Genomic DNA, 15277 nt, shown 5'->3' on the forward strand with positions numbered 1-15277 from the left:
GTATTTCTGTAAATATCTAATTTATGAATAATCTGCTTAGGTGACCCCTGGAAAGTTTCTGCATGTATATGAATATCAAGAAATACATATTTATATACATTCAAAATAAAAGAAAAGTAGGCTGATAGGCATTTTTGGTAAATTTTTTTCTCCCACTATAATAATAAATTAGGATTGACTTTAAAATTTTCAAGTTAAACAAGATTCAATGAAAGAAACAGTGCCTTCATGTTCTTCAAAGGCATGTGAGCCATAGCATGGCTGAAGCTAACCTAATTATGTTTTCTTTAATGTGAAATAGCTATTTGCCCGACATTCCATTTGCATCTCACCGTCACATTCAACTGGCTGGGACATTGATTTTTTTCTAGGGCTTCCTTTGAACATGAAAGTGTTTTTCCTGTTTCTCTCCACTCCCCACCTTGTGAGATCCATGGTAAGAATGAATCAATAATTACATTGTTGGATAAAAATGAATATAAATTTTTATTGAAAAACAACACCAGCAACAACGTGGGGAAAGCATACTCAACAGCCACCGGCCCACACAACTCAGTGCACACATTATGAGAAGTAATCACCTCTTTCAATTGCTGACTACTTACTCCAAATGAAAAGAAATTATAGACCTAAGATAAAGCGAGGTGGGCTATAGAGGCACACCATCTTTGAAAATTTTGCCAATAGCAAATGATGTAGTGAGGCTGTTAACTCTCTGTTTGCTGCAGACAGACCAGGATATCTCAGGAATTAATTGCTTTAGAGAAGAGAAAACCCACTCCTTCTAGTGAACATGGCATCTAAAACCTCAGACCACTGGGAAAACTTTTCTCCTTTTCAAGTCCTTTGAGAAGAGGATTTCACAAACTTTCTTGGCAACTCGTCCCTCCTGCTTAACAACAGGAAATAGTTCTTTATGTCTAGCCGAAATCCTTCATGCTTCAGTTAGTCTATTTATTTCCTTTTAATCTCAGCAGGCAGTGAGGAGGCTGTCCTGGTAGGACAATGTAACATATGGGGAACTCACAATGATCATAATCGGATTGAAAATGGAGTCCAGCTGAGCTGGTGGCACTTCTGAAACAAGCTGGAGAGAAGTGAACTGCAGTCATGGTGGTAGTGCCTCTGCCCACCACCCCTCCGCCCTCGGTTCCCTTCTGCCCTGTGGCCTGGGGGCTGCCATCCTGAGAATTGCAAGCAGATACCCTCTGAGTTTGATCGGTTCCAATCCTTCATTGGTATAGTAATGAGTGTAGTCACAGCTGTGCCGTCCAGTCCTATGTCCAGTGCTTCTGTTTCAAGAAGTGATTTCCAGGCAAAACCGTCCCATCACATCCCTTGTCTTTTCAACACACCAGGTTGCCCCCCAGGATGCCCTCACAGCTTGTGCGTGACAAAGATGTCCTCCGTGTACCCATGAGGAAGCGCTGAGAAGCCACGAGAAAGCACCTAGTGATTTTAACATAAACATTTCCACAGCATTTTCAAGTTCTGCATAAAAAGCCCGGTGATAGAGCGGCCTCGCGGCGTACAGAGCCGGCAGCTCCGCACTTCGGACACCTGGGGGCGCCCGTGCCATTCCGCCGGCGACTGGGACTCGTCGCCCGGGAAACAAAGATGGGGATTTGAAGAAAAGCCTTCAAAATGCAACTCCGAATGTCTACCCTGAGCAGCATGCGTGTAAAAATTCATGAAGATTAGATTTCATTTCATGTATTTTTACTTCAGTGGAAAGAAATGCAGGTGATTTTCTGACTGCGCCTACAGCTGTCTTTACAAAGCGGGTGCCTGGTTAAATGAGAGGGAGGGGCTTGCCGATGCCCTGCGGTGCTTTGAGAGGCGGGGCCTCCCTCTCTGGTGCTGGGGACAGCTCCTGTTTTGCTGGGTGGCATTCTCTGTGTGCTCCAGGATGTATTGATTAATTATATTACATATCGAAAAGGTATGGGGTCTCCAGCAGGACTAGGCGAGGCAGCCAGCACGGGGTCCAGTGAGTGACATGCGTCATCCAAGGCACTTATTATTTTGATGAAACAAACACATTCCTTTCAGCCCAGAAAATCAGAGGTGTGCAAGAAGGCTGTTTTCAGGGTGTAAAACTCCCCTTGTTTCCCTGTGGTGGTGCATAGCTGTTATGCCTCCGGGGCCTTTGCGCATTTTTCAGGTGCGAGTGACACGAGGCTGGCTGGGTGGCCTCGGTGGCAGAGACTGCAGAGGGCGCAGGACCAGCCCAGGACAGTTCAGCCCCCCAGGGGCGACACCCCTTGTGCTCGATGCCCCCGGTCTGTTGGATGATGGGCACCTTTGTGAGCTGGCTCTGGGCTAGGCCACCCTGGGCAGTGGGGACTTTTAGGGGAGGGATCCCGTGGGATAATGAACAGAAGTGTCCGGAGCCTGGATCTTCAGTCAGAACCTGGGCAGGGGAGGCTGCTGCCACCTGGCAGTTTCCTCACCCTGTGCTCTGGATGGCCAGGCTCCCCCTTTGTTCACCTCTGTAGCCCAAGCATCTGGCACTTACCAGAGCACCCCATGGACATTTGTTGGATACAGGGATGTGAGGGTGAATGCCACGGAGGGAGCTGTGAGGGTCCCAGCTGGCCCTGGCTGTGGCTGAGCCTGGAGGCCTGAGGAGGGGCAGTGGGGAGAGGTACCAGGCAGTGCTGGCTCTCAGGGGTGGGGGGCACTGAGACAGCCAGGGGCCATGGAGCTGGAGAATCCAGGAGTTCGGCAGGGAGTGTGTCTGTGTGCCAGGATGGTTCTGCAGTAGCCATGTGGGGCCTCTCTCGCCTTTCCCTCTCATGTGCCCTCGTTGAAGCCAGCCTTTCCTCCGTTGCCATGGCAACGGCAGCCTGAGGCGCTGCTGAGGGCCAGCTGGGCAGCTGAGGCCTCTCAGTCTGGCCTGAGCAAGCAAGGGGCCCTGAGCTGTCCCCATGCAAGGTGAGACTGGAGGGGGGTGTCTTCTCAGAGAAGGGAGGAAAGGAGATGGGATGGGACATTTGCTCTGAGACAGGCACAAAGCTGCTCCCGTGCAGCTGGAAGTCTTCCCAGCCCTGGCTTTGCTGGTAGAGACGCTGGGGGCAGGCAGAGCCCTGTCAAGGTGTGAGTCTCCTCGGCATTGCCGCACTGCACTACTCAGCTGATCTGCGGCCAGGTCCTTATTCACGGCTATCCGCAAGGCTCCTCAAGGGCCTGGCCAGCCTCTGGAGGCTCCCTGTGGAGGCGGGGCAGGGGCCTGAGACCCAGGCTCTGCGAGGGCCTGGAGGGCACTCCAGGCCTTAGACTGAACTAACTACCCTGTGCACTCCTATCAGAGCAGAGCTGGAGGTCTTACATCCTCAGACACAGGCTGCAGCTCTGCCGACAGTGTCCCTCCCACCTGCACAGCCACAGCGGGCATGGGCTGCTCTTTGCTTTGGAGTCTCCTCACAACTTTCTGGTTGTCACATTCCTGACTATACTTAGGGACGATGGAGATGATCAGCTTCCAGCCAGTTGTGGGTCAGCTAGATTCCTCACCACACCCTTTTACTAGGCTCTTGAAGAACAAGAAGTAGCTAATGAAGAAGCAGCAGGATGCGGAAGATGATGGGGTCTGGGAGGAGAAGACAGTCCAAGGTTCCCTGGGGGCCCGGAGCTGTCGAGAGGCATGGTGATGTTGCTTGAAAGGGGCTCTGTGATTCAAGGACAAATCAGCCTTGCAAATCATGTCCCCTTGGGCACGGAAGAGAATTCTCTAAGCATCATGTGAAAAGCTGTCAACCTGGGCAATATCCCTGCTTTCCCACATCAGCCCTACACAACAACAACAGCAGCAGCACTAACACGAGAAGGGGCATCTGGATGCAGGTGTACAGTTTACAATACCTTAGATTTACATAGCACCTTTTTCTTCTAAAGAGCCACTGCTTCTGTCCCCTCAGTCACAGCCACACCTGAGTGAAGCCTTCGGAACACAAAGATCACAGCTCCTGTTTCAGAGGAGGGACACTGAGGCAGAGGCCTAGAAGGGATTTCATGCAGACTCAGTGGCGTCCAGGGCTCCCTGCACTTCCCTTGAGCCCTCCCTGGGGAGGTCTGGCTTGGCCCTTTGGGAGGGTAAGACCGGGGCACAGGCCTCACTGGGCATTCACTTTGTATTTCAGGATGTAGGAGTAGAAGTTGTGGTTGGCATTCTCCAGCACCATGACATAGACTTCCTGGCAGCCAGCTGTGCTGCAGCTGCCCTCCCAGTAGCCCTCGTGGTTCAGGGTCAGGGGCCATGTGTCCTGTCCCTTTACCAGGACTTTGGCAATACCATGCAGCTTCAATTTGAATGGGATGTTCCGGTTGGCAGGAAGCACACCCGACAGAGGCTCTAGCAGCTCATTGTCCTGCCCCCAGTTGCCAAAGCTCTCAGGGAACATGGGCCAGTTCACCTTGGTGTTGGCACAGCATAGGAGGTAATTAAAGACGAAGATGTAGTTTCCTGGTTCCTGCCTCTTCTTGACAAAGATCTTGAGGGCGAACTTGCCGGCATGGGGCAGCTGGACTTTCAGCTCGGTCCGCTTCTCCCAGTGCAGCTGGAAGATGTAGCGCCGCTGTGCCTCCTCAGTGATGGGGCCATCATCCCCGTGGAGGGAAGCCAGGACGTGAATGCCCTCCTCCACACCGAAGCCGATGGAGCAGCGCCCATCGCTGGTGTGGATGATAGGGTCAGGGTGGGAGGGCTTCGTGATACCCATCTGCTCCGAGAACCAGCTGGGGCCCACGGGCTGGTGAAGCTCAGCAGGCAGCCGGACACCCATGTCCACATAATTGCACTTGAGCGTGTACTCCAGCACTGAGCTGTAGATGTCGGAGTTGCCCTTGGCAAAGATCTGCAGCTTGTGAGTGCCCATGGTTGGAGGGTACACCTCCAACTTCATCCCGTTCTTCCTGAGGCTCAGCAGCCCATGCTCTTGCTTGCCGTTGAGCATGAACATGAACAGTGTTGGGGCGCAGCTCTCAATGGTGACCGTGGCCTTCCCGTTCACTGTGGAGAGAAAGTCGGGGTCAGCAGAGATGGGTCCAGCATGTGCTGATGTGCTGGTAAATGTTTAACAACTGTCTCCCTGGGAGAAAAACGTCTTGACTTATAGTGCTTGCCTATTTCCGTGGTGTCAATACTTTCACCACAGTCCATTTCAAGCACCCAATATGACTTCACTGAGCGTGGCAGCAGCCAGTGGCAGTGCACCGCTGGAAGGTCCCTACTCCCTTCAGGTAGTTTTCTTTGAGATAAATGAAAGCTAAGGGGCCTCTAGAAAAATTTGTCCCCAGCGGTATGTGTGCATCCTGCCCATTTGATTCACATTAGATGAAGGTTGCCTGTGTCCAGAGAGGGTCATGGGGCAGGAGGGGCACCTTCTCCCCCAAGTCTCAGGTCTAGCTTTCACCTTGCTCCCTCCAGCATCTATCTAAGTGTCAATGCTGTCATGTCAACACATTGTCCTTAAAACTAGTGAGAATGGCTTCACTCCCTGAGACTGTGCACAGGAGGTTGGGGCGGGGCAGTTCCCTGATCCCCACCTCCCCGACCCCATGCTTCTCACATAGGTGTATCTTAGCCATGTTTCAGGAATGGGTCCTGAAAAGTCAGTGTGTGCACAGGAGGGTCTTTTGCAACCCCCACACTGCCACACACCACCACCCCCACCGCCGTCTCTCCCTTTGCTCTGCAGTTTCTTCTTCATCTGTCCTGGTCATTGATTTTCAGGGAGAATTCGTCAGTTCTCTAGTCTTTGTAGCCCATGAGGACCCACCTGCCTGGTCCTTCCTGGCTCCCAGGGCCACAGGGAGGGGCAGTGGCTTCTTAGAGCCTGGCCTTACTTCTCTCAGAAACTGGTCATCCGCTCCCAGCCCCAGCAACCTCCCCAGCCCTGTTCACAGTTGAGCGCAAAGGAAGGAGAGAGGCTGTCTGATCCCCGTCACCCGGAACTTTCCCCTAGCTTGCGCTCTTGGTAGGGGAGGCAGAACACTGTGCCTGGGCTCTAGGATAATGGCCTGAATAGACTTCCCATTGAATGTGCGTTCCATGCCAACTCCCACCTCAGGAATGGGAGAAGCCCACATGGGCCAGCGTGATGGGGAGGCTGCTTAGACAGCTCCTCTACCTTCTTCACGGCTGTTCTACCTCGAAAGCTGTCCCAGCCTTCTCAGATACTGCCCACTCTGCACCTGCCCTGCACTCCCACATGTCCCCCCACTGCCTCTGCTTCCCCTCTGCCCCTCAGCTTTCTGGCAACCCAGTGACTTCCCTCTGCCCCCACCCTCCAGTGACTTCCTAATAATGAGGCCCCTTAGACCTTGGAGGACCTAGGCTGCTGGCCTCCATGCCTTCCTCTGAGTCCTCTCCTCCCTTTGCAACCCCCACTCTTTGAGGCCTGGCCCTCATCCCACTCTCTGAGCACTGCTTAATTCCAATGCCATTGCTTCCCCTTCTGTTACACTGAAATTGTGTGACTCTTGGTGCTTTAGTGCTATTTTATTTGTCTACTTGCTTTCTCTACTGCCTTCAGCCACTGCATGCCACATCTGTCCCGTGGTAACCTCCAGAGGAAAGTGACCAAGATCAACAGACTTGTTATCTCCTCTTGGTGAAAATCCCCCTCTCCCCTCACGTCTGAACTAGCTCAGTGGGCAGAAGCTACCTCAGCTCCTCACTGCCCATGGCCCCTGTCCTGTTCCATCTCACAACTGGCTGTGAGTCTTTTCTGCACAGTGAGGCCCAGATCCCCCTGCGATTCACTTTTGATTGTGGAGCACCACCCAGCACCCCACAGAGCAGCCCCAGGGCTCCTTTGAAAATGTCCGCCTGGCTACTCCTGGGCTCATGGCAGAGCCCTGAAGCTGGAGACCCATGCAGAGGCCTGTCTCTTCCTGCCTCGCCCGTATCAAGCACTCTCTCAGATCCTCCAAGGCCACACCCTTCCTGCCTCAGGATCCTCCCACCCACTCCTCCCTCCCCACCACTTCCCCCAAACCTGGATAAGGCCTCGTGGTAATGTCCCAATGGCAAAGCAGCCTACCCGGACCCTTCACCTGAGGCTGAGTTCCCTGGCAACCTCTCTCCTAGCCCTGGCTCTCCTTCAGAGAATGTTCCACTGCTGTAATTAATCATGTGAGCACTTTTGTGTAGTGTCTGAACTCCTTGCTGGGCTGTGGGCTCTGTGGTGAAGGGGCTAGCCTGTTTCATTTTCTGCCATGTCTTAGTGCCTGGTTGCGGTGTCTCACCCAGAGGGTTCCTGCCAAAGGTGTGTTGAATGACTGGGAAGACTTGAAATAAAGGACTGGTCACCCCTGCAGACCTCTGTGGGAGCCCACGGGCTCTTCCAGTCCCCCCTGCCTCCTCCACCTCTCCTTTCCCCTCCCCGGGGCTCTTCTGGAGCCCAGCAGCTTTCCACCCCCTTAGAGGTGCCCTCTTCCTTCCCTTCCTTTCTGCTCACCTCAGTTTCCCTATTTTGCTTCCTTCCCCTCCCCCCTCTTAACTAGCTACCATAAAGAAATATTCTGTAAATATGTATCAGATATATGGAATCATATTTAGGTTTAGATTTCTATGAATTAAGGAATCTGGTGTTTATATTTTTATGTCTCTTAAAAAGGCAAACTCCACTCAGTGGCATCAGTTTGGTATTGCTTTGACCTGGTCAGTTCTTTCCGATGGTTCAATGGCCTATGATACATTGAACAAGCCCTTCATCTATTGTAAGCGCAGGAAATGGATTCCCAAAGTGAGCAACTTCACGCTGTTATTTTAGCCGCAGAAACTGCCAGGTATTTGGAGTTGGAAGAGTATGCAAGAGCTCAGCAACCTGGCAAAGGAAGCCATTGTGTGGTGGAAGGGACAAGTCAGTTGGAACTAACTTGGGGGCACCTGTGCTTCTGGCTGCCCCATTGCCCTGCAGTGTGGGTGGGAGCTCGCCAGGGGCTCTGGGCCACCCACAGGCACTTTGTGCTAATAGTCAGTGTGAGCTCAGACCTCCTGTCCTGGGTGGATGGAGTCCCCAGTGGCAGAGACAGTGCCGCCAGGCAGTCCTTTGCTGAGGTGTGGGAGGCTGGGCTGACCTGACTTACAGGGCTCTGCAGTGTGCCCAGGCTGTGTGCCCAGCACTGGATCAGGTGGCAAGGCCTTGGAGAGGCATAAGAGACAATCTTCCAGAGAAGGACCTGCTTTTTTGTGACCAGTTCTGGCCCCCCCCAAGGTAGCCCCCATATGCCTCAGAGTATGCAAACATACTCAGCTGCTATGGCTCCATGGTGAGGGTTGGGGGAGCAAATGTCAGCCCAGGCCAGCCATGGGAGATGGCTAAGCTGGGTATCCCATACTGCCCCAGGGGAGTGGGCTGGAAACCGCTGGGTCCCGCCTCTAGAAGGGAGGGGTACTGAGCCAGCCAGGAAGAGGTCTGGAGCCTGGCCCTCATCTAGGGGTGCCTGAGTTTGGAGGCTGGGGGCTTACTGTGTCCCCTCTTCTCCTCTGCTGCCTAAAACATGTCCATCTCTGTCTAGCTACTATGCCTGTTCTCTTCTCCCAAGACCCAGCTCAGTGGCCACCTCCCTAAGGAACTCTGCCCCAACTCTCTGTCTTGGGTGGGACTGCCCCCACCTGTCCTGGGAGACCCCTGCTGCTTCCCACCCTTGCTGGTTGGACCACCAACACCCAGATTCCAGCTCTGCTGAGGCCATGTATTCTCTCCAGCAGGAGTTGGGGAAGAGAACACAGCAGGCCAGTAGCTTCTGTTGGGCACCTGAGCCAGAGGCTATGTGTAGCGGGGGTGACACAGTCCTTTTCCCTGCTGTGTGAGCTGAGAGGGACTCACCCAGCTAGGAACCACCCAGCCCTGGCTTCTGTGACAGGCCAGGCTGTGCGTCCAGCCCTCAAGTTCTAGGAAACCTTCAGCCTTCAGATACATCCCTCTCTGGGTTTATGCTAGTGTGAGTGAGCTTCTGTCCCTGCTGATGTGGCCTATGGCCCTTCCCTGCCCTGATGGCCTGGGCTGCCTCAGCAGCCCCCACACATCCACATGCACACACAAGCTTTGTGCTAAGCTCACAGGCCATGCCCCCGGGAGGGCATGCCCTGAAAGCACAGTCTCAGGCGGGCTGCTGGAGGACAGCGCAAAACGTTCCATCCCTGCTGCTAGCACACTGGCACCTGCTCCAGGCTCACCTGTTCTGATCATGGAAGTCTCCGGGTGGGCACTCAGCATCCCTTTGTTGTAGAATTCACTCTTGTGATACATGTTGTTCTCAAACTGCCTCAGAGATTGAGGAGGTTTTAGCAGCTGCCAGTTCTTGTTGTCTGGGAAGTGGTCCTCGATGAACAGTGCAGGATGGGTGAGGAAGTAGAACTCATTGTAGCTGCAGCAGAGACAAGCTGGTTAGCAGCCAGCTGTGTGTAGAGGAGGCGGGGGCCCAACACACCCACTGGAGTGGTCCTGTGGACACCCTGGATGGGAAGAGGTGCCATCTCCAACTCTAACATGGGCACTGGAGACTCCTCCTCAGTGGATGCTTCCAGAAATTGTAGCCAAGGCAGGGTCTGAGGTCGCTTCTAAGGGAAGCCACAGTGCCCTCAGTGCCCTAGGGTGTCGTGGGGAAAATTGACTCCCTCATGCTCAAAGACAATCACAAGTTCAAAGGGGGCAAAGGCATAGCCTGTGGAACACGCAGTGGGGTTGTGGGAAGACAGGGAGACAGAGCGCTTGAATTCACTGCCTCCATCTACCACAGCCTGTTTCTGTGCTGTGCAGTTGTGCTGGTGGGGACCTTTTGTGGCTCTCCAGGACCGACTGGAGTGCTGAACTCTCCAGGTGTCAGTAATGGGGATCAAGAGAAGAACAGGGAGGCCCTTCCTGAGACGGGGGAGGCTTTGCTCTGCCTAAGAGGAGCAGTGTTGAGAATAACAGTGGTAAAGAGGGCATCTGTGAGTGTGTGAGCCCTGTGTGTAGGATGTGTGTGCACATGGCTTGTATTTGTCCCATGTGTGGGAGTGTCAAGATTTAAGCTGCAAAAATCAGACAGAGCACACTCATGTTTCTGAATAAAAAGGGATCTGAGCTGCTGATAGCATCATGATCCATGAAGAATATTGTATGTAGCCTCAGGTTAAGGCCAGGGTTGGCCAGAGCCCCAAAGGACAGAAATGCTCCAGTCCCCTGCACCCCAGCCGCCCTGCCCCACTGTGCCTCACAGTGACCCTGCACCGCCAATAGCGCCCCTTCCCCCAAAACCACAGCCCTTTCCTCAGAAATGTGATATGGGCTCACTCAGACCAGAGAGGAGAAGGAGCCTGGTGTCTGGGCAAAGTAGTAAGAGAGTATTCTGGCATTTGTGCCTGGTGATGCGGTCAATGGCCAAAGTCTGGAAGGGAACCTGCCAACAACTAAAGAAGGCTATTAGCCCTGCCTTTCCTCATGTGTGACCTGGGGGCAAATGCTTCAGGCTTTCAGTGCTTTGGTGGAGGGAGTTATAGGGAGTCAGAGGGGGGTGTTTGTCAGTGGAGGGTGAGTGACAAAAGGGTGTGGGTCCCCATAATTGGCCTGGAGCCAGCCCACTTCAGAGCCGGGGAGGGGTGGGCGTGGGGCCTCCTGGCCTTCTCCGCCTGCTGCTTCATGCAACCCGGCACTTCTTCCACTTCCACCTGCCAGACACCCAGCAGAACTGAGTCAAGTACTTACAGGAAGGTGAATTTGGAGGTGGTGGTGTCCACCAGGCCGCTGCCCCAGGTGCTGTCCACCAGGTGCCATCTTCCCTCCAGGTACACAGCATTCCAGGCATGGTCAAACTCCCCCGAGAAACTCTGCCCTGTCTGGTAGCCGAAGCCCTTGGAGTAGCCAGGCACGGTCATACACTGCACTCCGGCGATCCTGGGGGCAGGACAGGGGGTCTGAGAGGGGGATCCTGCTGCGACTTGCCTCCAAGTCTGTCCATGGTCTCAGGTTTCAGGCATGTTTGCTGCCCATCAGTCCTCCCTGTCTATCCTTTTTCTTGCTTCTTGTACTCACATATAAACAGCCTTGAGGACTTTTATCTCTGGGCATGGGGCACAGGGAGATACAGTGCTGGCTGGTCCTGTCGGTACAGACTGGCTGCAGTCTCCGCTGTCTGCTCCTCCCCTGAGACCAACACCATTCAGATCACTTCTGAAATGTTCATCCCTAGAGCCTGCTTGACACGCTCCTCAAGCAGCTCTTCAGCAGGAAAAAATGGGGGCAAGCGTGAGGTTGGCTTCAAGAAAATAGGAGCCGGGGAAATGACAATGTTCCTGCAACAAAACCTACACGCAAGGGGTCAGCACAGCTGCTGGGAGAACCAGGGCACTTCTGGACATGTGACTGAAGAGATGGGTCTCGTGACACATGTGAGATGTTGGGGGGTTGCTGGTTGTGAGGGTACAGAAGCCAAGCCCTACTCCCCTGCTATTCCTCCCAAGGATGCCTGCACGGGAACCCAGGGGCAGGCAGTGGGTGTCTCCAGCCCCGGCCCAGGGAGGACTGGCCAGCTGCCGGCTTGCTCAGGTCTTACTGGTGGGCCTGTCCTTTGTGAACATGGTGCAAGAGCCATCATGGTGCATTCAGGTCATTTGCTGACTGCCTGCCCTGGCCACAGTCCTGGAGTCTTCTGTGGCCGCCCTGAAGGGAATGGAAATGCTGACCAGTCAACCTGAACTTTGGGGTCCTTTTGACATTGTGCTCCCCACTGCTCACGGCAGAGATGGCACCGCTTTCTGGGAACCAGGGTGGGAAGACGGCCGTGGGTCATCTCTGGGGACGACATAAAACTAGACATTTGGAGCTGAAACCCTGAGGCCCAGGCCTGGGCTGTGGGCACCAGCCCAAGGCCAAAGCAAGACCCCGGGTATCCTTTCATGGCCAGCTGGTCTTGCTCCTCAGCAGCCCTGCTCCCCCGAGGACAGCCAAGGTGGGGGGACTGTGCAGACAATTTCACTGGTAGTCTGACCTAGGGACATCCCATGCTAGCCCTTCTAGGGCCTCTGTGTAAATTAGAAAAGGTGCCCCTTCCTCAAGACATTTTCCTCGCACTCATGGAAAATTGATGTAATAGATACACAACCTGTGAAACCGAGGATGTGCTTGATGCCCCTTTGATGGGGCTCCTTTGAGCACCACGCAAGCTGCTCAGTCCCAACTCAGTGCTGACCCTGTGCTCTACTCTGCTGAGCTGAGTCTGCAGACCAGGATGTTGGTGGGACCTGTTTCAGTGAGATGGGCCCATGGGGGCGGGGCCCTTCCACAGACCAGGGCTCCAGCCTCAGTTGCTGTAAGCAAGAGGGCCATGGAGCCTTCCAGGGTAATGGGGTGAAATGGCCACGCATCTACTATAGGAATGGGGGGAATCTTCCCAGTAAAAATGAACATGTAATTTAAAATTAGCAAAATATTGGATTAAATATTACTAATATATATCACTTGCTGAGAGAGTAATTGAGATCAAATGTGATGTCCTGAGGGTTAACAGATTCTACTTTCCCTGCCCTCATTGTTTCTTCACATGCATGCAATGAGGACGTGTTACAATGTCTGCCTTAACCTCTGATCACCTGCAGAAAGTCCGGGTCACTAGTGCCGAGGTTCCTTAGGGGCTTGGAAGTTTTCCGGACCCCGTCCTTTTGCCTGCTGTTTCACAAAAGGAGGTTCAGGCCTCCTAAGCCCTCTAAGGAATCCCATGAGAACATACCAGCTGGGCTCTGTGAGAAGCCCTCTTGGAGCACTTGGGGGCATGGGGACAGACTGCAAGAGAAACTAGATCCTGGTGTCATGATTTTCTGCTGGAAAAGGCCATAAGCCACTCCAGGGCAGAAGGAGGCAGTAGCTGAGGAGACTATGGAAGGAAGGGGAGCAGGTGCAGCCTGCATACCTGGAGTGCCCTCTCCTCATTTCTCTGCAGTGCAGAGAGTGGAGGGTGGTGGGGAGTGCTGGGGGATGCAGGGCTGAGGGGGTTGTTTTCAGGATGAGGAAATCTGGATGTGTTTATAGTCTGAGAGGAAACAGCTAGCAGAGAGGGACCAGTGGAAAGCAAGGCCAGAGGAGTGGGTGGAGGTGTAGGGGTGGGACAGACATTTGATAGGAGGTGGGGTCCCATCTACTCAGAGACTGGGTGAGGAGAAGAAATGTTGTGAAAAATACTTAGTGAGCTTAACAGTGCCCCTGACACAACGTGAACTGACAACAGCATGTCAGTCTCTCCAGTCAGTACAATGTCATGCCGATGCTGTGTGTGTGTGTGTGTGTGTTGCCTGCATGCACAGAGAAGGAGGTGCAGGGAGCGACAGGGGAAGAGATGGCACAAAAGGCACCTGGTCTCTTGGCAATGGGATTATAGGTGATTTTAATTTTTTCTTGAAACTTCTCTATATTTTCTAAATTTGTAATAATGATTATGTGTTACTTTGAGAATTGGAAAAAAACCCATAAATACTACTTAAAATTATATTCTTCAGGAAATTACTTTCCATTGCTGCCTAGAACGTCTGTGCATATCACTTTCTAGGATGATGTGGAGGGATAAGGGGAGTCCTGGGAACAATGGGGCTTGGCGAATGGCTCATTTTGCATTAAGGTGAACTGATTTAGTGGAGCTGTGGGCCTCTGGACACGCTGCCCGCTGACGCTTGTCCCCTGCTCAGAGCCACCTGGAGTCAAGGAAGAAAGGAGAGGAATTGAGCATTTGTGCAGCCAGCCTCCAGGTGGCGGGGTAAATCAGAGCGGGTATGGAATGTCCTCCTGGGAGAAGCCATGTCCTAGGCCATGTGTCCAGGGGGACATCCTGCCCTCAAGGGGGTGAAGTGGAGACAAGATTGGAAGAAGCAAGTCAGGGAGCAGCAGTGAGAGTGTGCCCCAGTCCTGGAAAGGAAAGGAGGAGGAAGAAGCGAGGGGCAGGGATGTCCACCTGTACTGCTCTGAGTGGGGGTGGTGGCCCCAGAGCCAGGAAATAAGGTCACCTCTCAGGTCTAATGGTCACCTCATGGGTGACCTTGCCAGGCTCATCATGGGCAGTGAGAAAGGTTGGCATTAAATGATCTCCAGGGGTTGATTCTTCTCTGGCAGGCTGAGGAGAGGCTGGGAAGGCTGTGGGAAATGCCTGGGGCAGAAAAAAGATGAAAATATAAACTCAGCTATAAGCTTATGCCATGCTTGACTCTGATATAAGGATATTTTATTACCTGGCAGCAATGTGCCAGATGAACTGGACAAAGAAGGTCATAATGTAAAGTATTATTGTAAATATGCCATAATTCTCATGCAAAATAATCTGTATGTATAAGACAATGATTGTGGAACTCACAGGAGTTTTGTCTCCAGCCACTCTCGCTAGCCAGGATGAACCACAACTCTTTCATGTCATCAAAAGATCACTGGCCGCACACGCTGTGCATAAAGCACTGTAGCAGGGAATACTGTAACATAACGTGGCACCATACAATGCAACACAATGTAACAACATAATAAAATATGATATCCCAAAAATAAGGCTCAGGGGCTGCCCTAGATGTGCTGACAGTTGGAAGAGGGTGGATATGGGAACTGTCACTGGAACTGTCTCCAGAGCTTTACTTATAAAATGCCAGTCTATAAGCAAAGTCCCGGAGAACCCAAAGGTGGAGAAATTAACTTTGCAGGCAGGAGCTCAGAGAGCACTGAAGGAGGGGCAGAGCACAGAAACATTTCCACCTCCTGAAGAGCTCCGACCAGCCATCCCAGAGCCTAAAATATCACCCAAGGAGATTTATTTAATGACCTCAGACTGCAGAATCTTCGCTTCTACTTTACAGAACTGACAACCTCAATTCCACCTTCATAGTTCATGGCTGATAGGTATCCCAAGCCACAACGAAAACACGGATGTAAGATGCCCTGAACAAGCTTCCAAGGAGCACCCTGGAGGATTTGGAGAAAGCTGCAGCCCCCTCTCCAGCAAATGTTAGGGCTCAGGGACTCAATCAGAGAAGCCCTGAGGGCTGCAAAGGACCACATGGCCACCAAATGTGGCCTGATGGGAAGAGACTGAACAGAGGGGCAGCCAAGCAGAAGGCAATGTCATTGCCTGGGTACCCCTGATGAACCCTGAAGCTGCTGAGTCTTCTATGAATGCATTATCCTTATTATTTAAAAAGATCTGCGTGTTCCAGTTTGGTGCAGGGTATCCTAGTGTATTAATTTGGTATTATTTTATACTGAGATGGTCCAGGCCCTGCCATAGGAACTGTGTGATGCTGCTACAGTCAGCACCAATGCCA

General features: G+C 52.8%; 2 protein-coding genes across 5 annotated transcripts in view; one reads left to right on the forward strand and one right to left on the reverse strand.

Moving 5' to 3' along the window:
* CEP63 (centrosomal protein 63) overlaps positions 1-15277 on the forward strand; it is a 144004-nt gene that overhangs the window by 123528 nt on the left and 5199 nt on the right. The window lies entirely within an intron of this gene.
* Positions 463-15277, reverse strand: part of KY (kyphoscoliosis peptidase) — a 50058-nt gene continuing 35243 nt past the window's right edge. For 3 of the 4 annotated variants that reach the window (XM_023187944.2, XM_023187943.2, XM_023187945.2), the window contains 3 exons: positions 10698-10886; positions 9188-9378; positions 463-5011 (listed from right to left, as the gene is read on the reverse strand). In XM_023187944.2, coding sequence (XP_023043712.1) covers positions 4116-5011; positions 9188-9378; positions 10698-10886 — 1276 coding nt within the window. In that variant the 3' untranslated portion in view covers positions 463-4115. Of the gene's footprint in view, positions 5012-6487; positions 9379-10697; positions 10887-15277 lie in introns of those variants that run through there. The other variant, XM_023187946.3, reaches the window with a different exon arrangement.

Source organism: Piliocolobus tephrosceles, chromosome 2 (genome assembly GCF_002776525.5).
Source record: "Piliocolobus tephrosceles isolate RC106 chromosome 2, ASM277652v3, whole genome shotgun sequence".
Classification (NCBI taxonomy): domain Eukaryota; kingdom Metazoa; phylum Chordata; class Mammalia; order Primates; family Cercopithecidae; genus Piliocolobus; species Piliocolobus tephrosceles.